The 12788-nt window shown below is 37.5% G+C and overlaps 1 protein-coding gene across 2 annotated transcripts in view; it reads right to left on the bottom strand.

Annotated features, from left to right (window-relative positions):
* Window positions 1-12788, bottom strand: part of AGPAT4 (1-acylglycerol-3-phosphate O-acyltransferase 4) — a 1410257-nt gene that overhangs the window by 753414 nt on the left and 644055 nt on the right. For both annotated transcript variants that reach the window (XM_060029668.1, XM_060029671.1), the window contains exon 5: window positions 9555-9638. In XM_060029668.1, the coding sequence (XP_059885651.1) occupies window positions 9555-9638 (84 nt within the window). The remainder of the gene's footprint in view (window positions 1-9554; window positions 9639-12788) is intronic.

Here is a 12788-nt window from a genome sequence, read left to right as displayed (position 1 = left end):
GTCTGGGGCCCTTGTCTAAAGCCACAACAAAACTTCAACACAGCCCCTCACTGACATATCTGGCTTTGGAATCATTCCATGGAAAGATGAGAACTTAAGGAGTAACTTTTGAAGCCTCTGGGGATGATAAAAGTTGATCATATCCAAACAGCACTGTGGTAATATGCATGATTTTCTTCTGTATACGAAATAAGATATAAATTATAGCACAGAGAATCACAGATCATCAAGAGAAAAAACAACTTACAATTCACAAACAACAGAATTTTCCTGGAATTGAGGAGGCAAGAATTATTTTCAATATTTAAAATATACATTATGGAAACCGCCCATTTGCTTGAAAAATGGCATCATAAACTAAACCAAGGTTATGTCTATGGGACTACGGTGTGGATATTGGTTATCTCATGTGCATAGGTATTCTGCTATATATACATGCACGGATTTCTGGTACCTGGTTTCCTTTCTTTGGTGATTAGTTTTTTTCATGTAACAGTACAAGAGTCTTTAACAATACCATTTGAAGACGACTGTTGATTTAATTTTCCACTAAGTTATAAAAGAGCTCAGATAAAAATGGGGTTATGTCACAGAAAAAGAGAAATTGAATGGAATTGAGTCTAAACTTCAGAGTTGCGCAAATACCTGTGGGTTCTTAAAAACTACCTCAATTTCTTTAGTACTCTTAAAAACTGACACATTTTTTTTCATAGCAGACTAATTTATTTATAAACAAAATTTTAAAATTTTTATTTAAATTTGCAAAATTTCTGCCAATTCCATAATAAAATATATATCTTTCAATTTTGCCTTAATTTTTTTTTAAATGACACTTTTTGTTTTCAAGTCCTCAAAACTTGATTTAGAAATGAACTGTCCTTGAGTCTGAATACTTGATCAGTTTTTGAAAAATGCTATAAGAAGTTTCTAGTTTGTCACCCGAATTGCATGTCAGAAAACAAAGAACATTTTGTGCCGCTTAGATACCATTCAATCATAATCTGAGTTTGACTGCAAAACTTTCAGAATTCACTTTTATTTAGAATTTAGAAAATATGACTGTAGGACAGTGTAAGGACAGGGAGACCATTTCTCTTTGACCAGAGCAGGGCAGAATGAGAGAGGAGTCAATGTGTTCTTTCCTCTTTTACTTCTGTTTCCATTCTCCACCCTCCACGTTTAAGCACCCAGCAGCCCTTTGGGTTCAATGGCTCCCCTGGAACCACAAGGGTTGGGATTGTTTAAATACATATTTGGAGATGTTTGTGCCACGTTGCTTATTGCATTATGCAGAGGAGTTTGGGCAACATAAGAATATGGAGCTCCTTTTACACTGTGCAAAAAAAGGCTTTCATTTGTGACTACCTCAGGGACACTTGCAGCCTCAGATCTTTTCTTAAAAACGAAACAAAGCCAACCTTCCATTATTATTAGATATTGGAAAAAATAAGAACATATAGTTTATACCAGGAAACCATCCTGAGAAATCCTGAGACTCATTTTGTGAGATCCTACTCAAGCCTAAAACAACAACAAAAAGAAACAAAAAGAAGCACAGAGCCCTTCAAGGATAGTAATTTGATTAAACTAAAACATTAATAAGAAACTTTTTGGACATAAAATATGCAAATGACCTATAAATAAAAAATTTTACAGTATTAGGTGACACTTATTTACTATTCATTTTGCTCTGGTCAACATCTTCCCAGAAGATGAAATCAAAGAGAGAGACTATGAATATTAATTAACTTGCATTCAAACTAATGTTCCAGTTGACATATACTGAGCCTAACAGGGAAAATGCAAGAAATAAATTGCATGTTGAGTAAGATGAAAACTCTCCATTTGCTGCACTGAGTTTAATAATTATGTCATTTATTATAATTCAGGGGATAGTTTTTAGTATCAAGCTTCACTTGAAATAAGTCTTTGAGCTATTTTAACAGATTTATCTCAACTGTTTCTGATAAGAAAGAAAAGTTCTATGTAAAAGAGCTTAACTAAGCTTAACTTAGTTCTATGTAAAAGTTCTATGTAAAAGAGCAATCTAAAAAAGAAAGTTTTCTATTGTTTTACACAGAATTTCAGTAAATATTACTCCTCAGAAACATAAAATATAATGCATGCTATAGGCTAAGTAGTGAAATCAACATCCCTTAATAAGCATAAAAATCATGACCTTGGTTATTTATTACTTTGAGGTTTGCTACGATCTGAATGTTTGTGTTTTCCCCAAATTCACATGTTGAAACCTGTTTCCCGCTGTGATGGTATTTGGAGTTGGGGCCTTTAGAAGGTGATTAGGTCATGAGAGCAGAGCCCTTATTAAAAGAGACCCCTGAGAGCTCCCTCACCCTGTCCACCACTTGAGGACACAATGAGCAGACGGCCAACTAAGGCTCAGGAAGTGGGCTCTCAACAGACACTGAATCTGTTGGTGCCTTGGACTTCCATCCTCCACAGCTGTGAGAAATAAGTATTTGTTGTTTATAAGCCACCCAATTTGTGGTATTTTTGGTATAGCAGACTGAACAGACTAAGACAAGATATAATTGATTTCTTTTTCATCCCAGGGACTATCCCTTATCCTAAACCCCACTGTCAGACGTGAGGGAAAAATCAACAATCTCACAGTTGGCTAAGAAACCCTTAATTACCATAAAAGCACCACTAGGCCAAATGTCTTCACAGGAGAGTGTCTGATGGACAGGGAATACTCACTTTTAAAAGTTATGATTCAGAACTCAGGAATAATTCCTAGAGAGTAAGGCTTCTGGGTATGCGTTAGCCTACATGTGTGCAAGTAAGAAAAATATATATCCCCCAACGCACAAACACAAATATCTTCATTGTTTAAGGTATCATAGGCAAAATATAAAATGAAGATTTACACAGAAAACTTAAAGTCTATATCATATCCAAAGTTGAATTAATTTCACTAATGGAAAAAAAAAATCCTAATTGATTCTGTCCCTCTTAATCTCAAGCACACACCCTTAGAATTGACTAGAATTGTTTTTATAATAAGGTAAGATGCCTTTCAGAACTAATGTGATGCTCCTTCTAAGATAACAGTGACTAGTGTAGAACGGAATTTGTTTCAGATTTCTCTGTCTAAAGTGTAGGCAGGGTCAAGTTTATATCTGTAGTCTTAAAAACCAAAGTGAAAGTTTACTGCTATTTAAAATGATCTGGTTAGATGATCTTTAAGTGCCTAAACATTAACTAAGAATACATTATAGACCCTGCTCTTTTGAATTTTAAATATATGGATATTTTATTCAAGTGATAGAAATTAAACATTTTTATAATACTATAATACATAGTGTATAAAAGAGTGTCAAAATTTAAAATACTCTACAAATTTAAATATGATAAACTACTTAAAGTGCCTATCTTCTCATCTTCTTAAGAAACAAACACCGCACACAATGCTTTAGAAAACAGAAGTCATGATTTACATTTGGCTGCACTGTAAAAATACAATCCAGGAAAATGGTTTTAAGATAAGAGCAAAGAAGAAGGAATTAAACGACTCATATTGAGCAATTCTGCCCACCCACTGGTATAGTTATTCAGAAGTGTGCATACCTTCATGTTCTTTATTTAACCATTTATTTATGTTCATTAGATATGGGGAAAAAAATAGTTTGCTATGACAATTTTTTCCTCCTTTCTTAAACAATATCTTTAAATAATGTTATCCTCTCTTCTTTTATAAAAGTAGCATTTATGGTTCTAAGTACTCCCTTTAAATACTAATTTAGCTGCATCCCAAAAGATTTGATATGTGTTATATTTTCATTATTGTTTGATCCCGTATTTCCATTTGGATTTTTTTTAATTGACTAAGTTAATTGAATTTCCATGCTTAAGAGGTTTTTATGGTTATGTTTCCGTTAGTGATATTTAAATGACTTAAAACACGATCAATTGTTGAAATGTTCCATATGTGCTCAAAAAAAGGGGTGCCCCTCATGGTTGGGTGTAGCACTCAGGATGCCACCCTGCTCAGTGGTTGTGTTAGTAGGCTACGGCTTCCTGAGTTTGCACTACTGGAGCCCTCAACTCCTCAGAGAGTTAGCTCACTATCTTCCCTCATGGTTACAGCTTCATCTGTACAATTTGTTAATTCTGACAATTTGTCCTTAATGTATTTTATATCCATGTTATTGAGATCATACAAGTTTTAAACTACTATATCTTCCTGGGTTATTGAACCTTTCATCAAAATCTACTTTTTTTTTTTTTTTTTTTTTTTTTTTTGCGGTATGCGGGCCTCTCACTGTTGTGGCTTCTCCCGTTGCGGAGCACAGGCTCTGGACGCACAGGCTCAGCGGCCATGGCTCATGGGCCTAGCCGCTCCGCGGCATGTGGGATCTTCCCGGACTGGGGCACGAACCCGTGTCCCCTGCATCGGCAGGCTGACTCTCAACCACTGTGCCACCAGGCAAGCCCTCGAAATCTACTTTTAATAATGTTTCTTAACTTTTAATAATGCTTTTTTTCCCTAAATCTATTTTATATGCAATTAAAATAGTTTCAACAGCTGTGTTCGGTGACTATTTGTGTGGTACATCATTTTCCATTCTTCCACTTTCAATATTTTTGTTCTCATATGTTTTAGGTATACCTTTTGTAACCTCCATAAAGCTGGATTTTCTTCTCTTAATCCAGTCTAATAATCTGTCTTCTAAACTTTAGTTAGTCCATTTACATTTAATTTCATTAACTGTTATATTTGGTTTTATTTCTACCTTTTTTTTTTTTTTGGTGTGTGCTACTTATTTGTCCCATTTTCCTCTAATTCACTCTCTCCCTCCTTCCTTCCTTCCTTCCTTCCTTCCTTCCTTCCTTCCTTCCTTCCTTCCTTCCTCCCTCCCTCACTTCTTTCTTTCTAACTTGACACCTGTATTGTATTTCAATCCCCTAGATGGTAATTCTATACAATTTAAATGCATTTTTAACTTGAGTTTCATGTTAAAAATGACTGGTATAACTAGATCACTGGGGTAGGAATTGCTTCCCAGTGGGTTATACGGGGCAGCTTCTGAGGAGGCCCCCAGGTCATGGTTCAGATGAAGTCATCTGAACTTGGAGGTGATGAACCTGGCATGGGACCCATGACCTTGCAGGGTGTGGTTGTGAGCCCCTCCTGGGAGAAGAGGACTCTGTGACAACGCCCTGAGGGGCATCTACCATGCTGTGCACTGGACAACTTTGCACTCCTGCCCTTCCCGGGACTTGAGGCCCCCAACTCCATGTGGTCCCCCAGCAGGGGCATGGTGAGGAAGCCTGGGCACTGGACAGCAAGGACTTGAACCTGGCCAAGGCACATGAGACCCAGCCCTGAGCCTATAAACTCATGGTGTTCAGAAAGGCCTTTGAGGAGAAGCAGCCTATTTACCACCAGACAATTCACAAGGGAGAAGAACCCCAAACGTGTCGGGAGTGTGAGGGGCCCTCAGAATTACACACCAGAGGAAAGCCTTCAAGTTCACTAACACACCCCGGCAGCCAGCTGAGGAGTGCACAGGGGTGAGGAACTCTGGCTGAGAGGCCAACACAGAGCTGCCTGATCTTATGGCTTTTCAGGATGAGCTTGAGGTTTGAATTTTTATATGAAATCTCCTAATTGTATAAAATGTTGGCATTGTTATTTTATAGCTTTACTGGGGTATCATTAACATCAAATAAACTGCACATGGATAAATAGCCTACGTTTTGACATACATATACATCCATGAAGCCAACACCACAATTAAGATACTGAACAATTTCTCATCCCCAGAGATTCCTCGGGCCCTTTTTAGTGCCATCCTCATGCTCTGCTTGCCTCTACCCAGTCCCTAGGCAACTACTGATCTATTTTCTATCACTGTAGATTGTTTGTGTTTTCTAGAATTTCACATAACTGGAATCACGCAGCATCTCCTTTTCTTGTTTGGCTTCTCTCACTAGCATAATTATTTTGCGGACCATCCGGGTTGTGTCAACAGTGACTTCCTTTTTATCACTGAGCAGTAAACCATTGTATGGCTCTTCCAGTTTGTCTACACACTCACCTGTTGTTGGACATGTGGGTTATTTCCAGTGTGCACTGTTACAAACAAAGCTGCTATGAACATTCATGTACCAAAAACAAGTTTAATTTTAGTCACTGTCTTTCCTTTCTGGTGAAAAGTACAAAGATCCTAGAATGCTTTAACTTTATGTTTGATGCTTACATGCAATATTGTCCAGAAACCTTATTTATCTTTACATATATTCCCATTAATCAAATATTATCATACTGATTGTTACATTTTGTTTAGGTTTCTCTACATTGTTTCCAATCATTCCTTCTCGCATTTCAGGCTTTCCTTCTGGGATCATTTTCTTTCTTTCTGAAATAATTTAACTTAAAAATATTTGAAAGGTTTAGATGGAAGTTAATTCCCTGAGTTTCTGTTTACCTGAAAATATCTTTTTGGTTGTTGATCTTGTCTTTTAAAAGTTTTTCTTAAATACAATTTTAGTTTAGCATTTGTTTTCTTTCAATATTTTGAAGATATTGTTCCTGTGTCGTCTGCCTTCTGATGTTGCTGTTGGTTTAATAACTATCGATTGTTTCTCCTGTGTAGTAACCAGTCTTCTTCATTCTGATGCTTTTAGAATCTTTCTGTTCTGCAATTTCAGTGATCGATTTAGGTGGGGCTTTCATTTTATTCCTACTCCTTGGGATTCTTTTTTTTTTTTTTTTTTGTGGTATGCGGGCCTCTCACTGTCGTGGCCTCTCCTGTTGCGGAGCACAGGCTCCGGACGCGCAGGCTCAGCGGCCATGGCTCACGGGCCCAGCCACTCCGCGGCATGTGGGATCCTCCTGGACCGGGGTACGAACCCGTGTCCCCTGCATCAGCAGGCGGACTCTCAACCACTGCGCCACCAGGGAAGCCCTCCTTGGGATTCTTGAGTCTTAAAAATTGTGGAAAGCTCTGCTTTATTATCTTTTAAAATATTACCTTTCCACCATTCTCTCTATTATTTTCTTCTGGAAATCTAATTTTACCCACCATATTGTTTAACTTCTCTTTTATATTTTAAATCTGTTATATTTTCTGCCTGCATTTTGAGTAATTTTATCAGGGCAAATTTCAGATCTAAGTTAGAATTGCTGGTTCACCTACTTACCTGCTGTTTAGCCCATCTAGTCAATTTTGTGTCAATTATAGTTTTTAATTCTAGAATTTCTCGTGTTATTGTGTGCATGTATGTACATGTGGGCGTGCATGTTTGTGTGTGTATATTTAATCTTTTAATCTGACTGGATATTTCTGATAGTCTTTTGTTTTTTAATCATATGTGCGCTTTCATTTTTTAAACACATTAAGCATACTTATAGTCTTTCCCAGGCAACTTTAATCTCTGTGTTCTTTCCAGGTTTGAACTCTGCTCGCTCTCATTCACGATGGCATGCTTCCATCTGTGATCTTCTGATTGTTAGGTCATGCTCTGTGAAACTTTGTCTGAGGGAATTATTTTAGGACTCATTTGAGAGCACAGGTCTCCTTGGGAGGATGTGGGTTAGTCTCAGCCCAGTTCCTGGCACTGCCAACTCATGGCCACCCTAAACAACATTCTAGACTCAGGACCTTATATAAGTGCACACAGAAAGAGTAAAATTGAGCCCCAAACTCAGGTAAATATGGGTCTGTGCTTACAAATTCTTAGGAGTAACATTTCTACCTAGAGTGAAAACAAAACAGGCAACTATCCCCAGCACCTTCCTCTCTCCACTTGATCCCAGGAGGAAATCATGTTTTCCAGGAGGTTCTTCATGTAGAATTCTATGGTTTCACTTTCCACCTTGACGAGGCCCTAAACTCACCAGCAGTCTCCAGTGTTTGCCTGGTCTGAGGCTGTAGCACCCGGTGGTGAGTGGCTTTAGCTTACACAGTTTCCTTTCTGGAGTCTAGCCTTCTCTTACTTTTGGGCATATGACCTTTTCCTTACTATGTTGTCAGCTCAGCTGTTCTTTAAAAATATGTGTTTGGAATTCAATTCACTACTTTTATATAGTGTGCACTGCAAGGATTTTTTAGGGTGTCAGTTCACCATGCTTTCTGAAATAAAGCTTCAGTATAAACTGATTTAGACGAAGCTCTGTATACCAATAAATAGGCGAGGTGAATATTCAACAAGCAAAGGTCGTGATTCTCAGCCCTAGCAACACAGTAGCCCTGTGACCAATTTGAAGCTAAATCCTTAAAGATGCAAGACTGTCTATCCTGCTATGCTGAATCCTCCCAATTAATATGAAGGTACACAGAGGCAGTCAGACTGTCAATGACTGAAGTAGATTTTCAAAGGAGCTCACATTGCTGTAAAGATGATATGGAGATCATAATGTGACATGCACCAGAGGATTTAAATTATTATTAAATGTAATTATATCTACATGGCATGTATACTATCATATATGCATACTACATCCACATATATACACGCAAATACAATTATACTTAAGAAATCTGTCCTACAAAGTATGTATACTTTAATTTCATCCCAATAGCAAACTTGTAAGACTGTATTGTGCCTCGATATCGGCGAGTGACGCACAACTCATTATTTTTCTTCAGGATTTGCATTAATAAAGAGCTGTTCAGTGTCCCTAGTCCCATTTGATGGAGAGTGATCATCACTGCTGCTCACTGCTGTCTCTGTAGCCTTGCAATCATCCAGCAGATTGGAGAGAGAAGACACATCTAATGATCCTAGCTCAAACACTCTACCTGTTGCTGTTGACAGACTTTGTTCCTTAGAGAAGATATTAACTGTCAGCTGGCTGTGACAGTTTGTGAACTAACTTGACATTTGTGTTGGCGCCGTAAGAGTATTTACAGCTCAGAAAATATATATAATCAGATTATGATGGACCCAAGGATTTGCAAAGTAAAAAGTATAATACACAAGTTATAAACATGACCATAATGATAAAATTATTTAAAAAATACTTCAGTGCTTAGGCTCTCGTTCCAGAAATACCTTCTCTATATGAAACACATGGTGTATGTTTGCAAAGACAAAATGGATTGCAGAGAACAGAGGATGGGGATTCCATTTACAGCTGGTCATTCATTCTAAATTTTCTAACAGCCCACTATGTCAGAAAACTGCTAAGAAAGGTAGAAAGAGCAATTTTGAATGATATGGAACGTAAATGTAAAATATCACAGCATTAGGAAAAAGATGAACATTATAGCTTTGTTATTTTCTTTTGTCAGACTCTGAACAGGATCTTCTTTATATTCCATGAACATCACCTTGTGAGGAATTTAAATTGTCATGTTTCAACATAATCACCCAAAGTGGTTAAGTCTCTAGGAAAGTGACACTGGAAGGCAATGATACAGGCAGAATTTTTCGTGAATATTATGAATACTTTTGAATCTTATAACACTTTTTGTAAATATGTAAGTGGATGGGAAGAATCAATTAGTGTTTTGTCTCTAATCTCATTTCCTAGTAAACACTGGAGATGCCATAATGAAAGAACAGATTTGACCAGTACTTACTGCTCTAGTCCCAGGACAGTTTGGAGACTGGCATTCACCACTCATCTGGTTTGGGATTAAGACATCTTCCCAGCGAGAAGGACCCTTTGAGAAAAAAACAGCATATACTTGGTGCACAAATTGTAATTCAAATGTATTCCCTAATACATTTTCTAAAATCTATTTATGCTATAAAACGATAATGAAAGTAATATGTAATGCAAAGATTTTCAAAGTAAGATACATAGACCCTGGGGGTTCTCAGGACCCTTTTGGGGGATCTGGTAAGTCAAAACCATTTTCATCGATGTACTAAGATGATATTTGGCATATTGCTCCAAACATGTATCACATGTACATGTAGTAGTTTCCCCACTGCAGTTATATTTAATTGTTTAAAAATTTAAATAATTTTCTTAAGTTCATTGCAATTTCAGTTGATAACTTTTAAATGAAAACACACATGCAAGTCTCACTCAAAAGGACTATCTGGGGGCAGCAGTGCAGCACGGGGAGGCACACCTGGAGGACCGCTGGGCGCAGTCGGCAGGCTGAGCAGAGGCACCTGTATCTCCTCTCCCTCCTGAGGCCCCGTGAGAATTACAGTTAATAACTAGCAACATGTAAAGCCATAATACTAAGAAAAACAGAAGGCAGAAACTTGGTTGAGAAGAGAGTTCCACACTTTTCTGGAAATCTGCAGTAGGCTGCAGCAGAGGACGGGGCCTCTGTGCCGCGCAGGCCCACAAGGAGCCCAAAGGCTCGAGAAAAAGGAGGCGGGAGAGAAAGCAGAGTGAGACCTGGAGCAGCAAACAGGGAGGAAGTTACAATTTAATAAGCAGAAGATCCTAAAAATCTTCTAGATAGAAAGGTCAGATCCCCAGCTTAGAAACATAGAATGCAATGAAACTTTCTGTGCATATCACAGATATGAATTTTTCATGCGTTAATTTTTCAGGGCCCAAAAAGCAACAAAAACACTTATGTAACAATTCCTATAATTGTCACATAAGTACTACTTTATCTGACAAACCCTTGTGTTGTACAAGGAAATTACAGAAAATTCATTCACAATTTTCTTCTTGATCTCAGACCATAACAAAACATACAGGTAATAAAACTGAATAGAACTCCGTTGGATATGAGAATTCAACATAATAAAATATATGTGCTCGTTTATCCATACTACTCAAACTATTAGTATTGAATGCTATTGCTATAACCATCCTGAAAATAGAAACAAATTTCCCAGTTAATTTCTGCCATTAGAAAGCAGTTTTAACTTTGCTCCTTTCTAGTTTTAGAAAATATAAAATGTTAATTGGTTATTCATTGCATACATTGTTTTAACAGTTGCATGGGTAAGGCATTTATAATTAACGGGCTTTATATAGGAGTAAGAAAGGTGTCAAGACCACAAGATTAACAAGGACTGCAAATCACATGGCAGCCCAAGGGAGCTATGGATTAGAATGCATCAATGCATATTTACAAAAAAAAATGTATTTTATCTCTCAAAGGTATAGAATTGGAGAAAGACATCAGAAAAAAAAAATGTCAGAACAGTGTGAAATACGTCTTAATAAAGAATCGTGTGGCTGCTTTTTAGAAAACTTTCTCCTTCTTGTCCAGTAGTAGTTACAACCAAGAAAAATACATAAATTATTTGAGCATCTATATCAGGAGTCAGCAAACAATGGCCTTGTTGGCCAAATCCAGCCTAGGGTTTGCCTTTGTACGGCCACAACCTAAGAATGGTTTTACATTTTTAAATGGTTGAAAAGCATAAAAAGAAGAGCCTTTTGTGGCACACGAAAAGTAAATGATATTCACATTTCCATGTCCACAATGAAATTTATTGGACACGGCCATGGTTGTTCATTTATGTATTGTCTATGCTGCTTCTGCACAGCAAGGGCAAAATTGAGCTGTGGCTCAATAAGCCTAAAATATTTACTATCCGGCCCTTTATGGAAAAAGCTTGCCAATCCTTGACAGTAAATAAAATGTTCCAGGTTCATATTGAACATACTCAAAAATATTGTAGCAGCATTTTGGCTACCATATAATCTTATTCATTTGTACAAGCAGCTGCATTCTGGGTCTCAAGTGAGAAATTACTTCAATTAAAACCTTAGTACTGTTGACCTGTGAAATCTGAGAAGGCATTGATAGAATCCAGTGATTCAAGTAGCTTGAATCAGTAAGAGAGTGGAAAATTACAACATTTGGGGATTTGTCTTGATTAATGCTACCACCAGCTGAAAATCGTGAAGCAGAATATTATTTAAATACATTTATATGATGCATGTAAATCAGAAGTTCAGAAAAATGACTCAGTGGCATAATAAACAGTGATAAAACTCTATAAAATATGAGTCTTAAAATAATATTTATTCTTAAGAATTCCAGAACAAATCCACAAGTCATTTTGGCTGTGTCTTGTCACGTCCAATCAAGTGGAAAATTGAAGTACTTAACTAATTCTTATCCGAATATCACTCTGACAAGCTTCAGACAGGAAATTTAAGCAAAGGTGTGGTTTTTTTCCTGAATTATCTAAATCAGTTCTATAATCTGTCCTTCATAGGTGGGCATATACACTGCTCCCTAAACAAATTATGCGTTATGTTTTACAAAATGTTTCTGCAAAGTATTGGCACTTACAGGTTTTGAAAAGGGTAATTTTAATAGTATTTTTTCTACACTTTTACCAATTATCTCAGGTTATCATCAACTGTGTTGCATTTAAAATAGCCTCTTGGGGCTTTCCTGGTGGCACAGTGGTTGAGAGTCCGCCTGCCGATGCAGAGGACACGGGTTCATGCCCCGGTCCGAGAGGATCCCATGTGCTGCAGAGCGGCTGGGCCCATGGGCCATGGCTGCTGGGCCTGCGCGTCCGGAGCCTGTGCTCTGCAGCAGGAGAGGCCACAGCAGTGAGAGGTCCGCGTACCGCAAAAAAAAAAAAAAGCCTCTTGAATGATTCCACAAACATCTAAGTTGAATAATTAAATTTAAGGGACTAAAATTATTTTGAAAATTATACTACTGACATAATACAAGGACAGCAAAACTGTCTTTAAGACAACTATACTCAGAGGCTTCCATCCACCCTCCTAACTTTTCCTCTCCGCCTGCAATAAAATGATACAGAGAAGGAGAGTCAAAGTTCACCAACCTGTTGAATCCCAATTCCACCAATTATTAGCTATATGCTCTTGAGCAAGTTTCACGTTGCCTTTCTAAACTTAGCAT

The sequence above is a fragment of the Delphinus delphis genome, chromosome 14 (genome assembly GCF_949987515.2).
Source record: "Delphinus delphis chromosome 14, mDelDel1.2, whole genome shotgun sequence".
NCBI lineage: Eukaryota > Metazoa > Chordata > Mammalia > Artiodactyla > Delphinidae > Delphinus > Delphinus delphis.
This window is presented reverse-complemented; position numbering and strand designations above follow the sequence as displayed.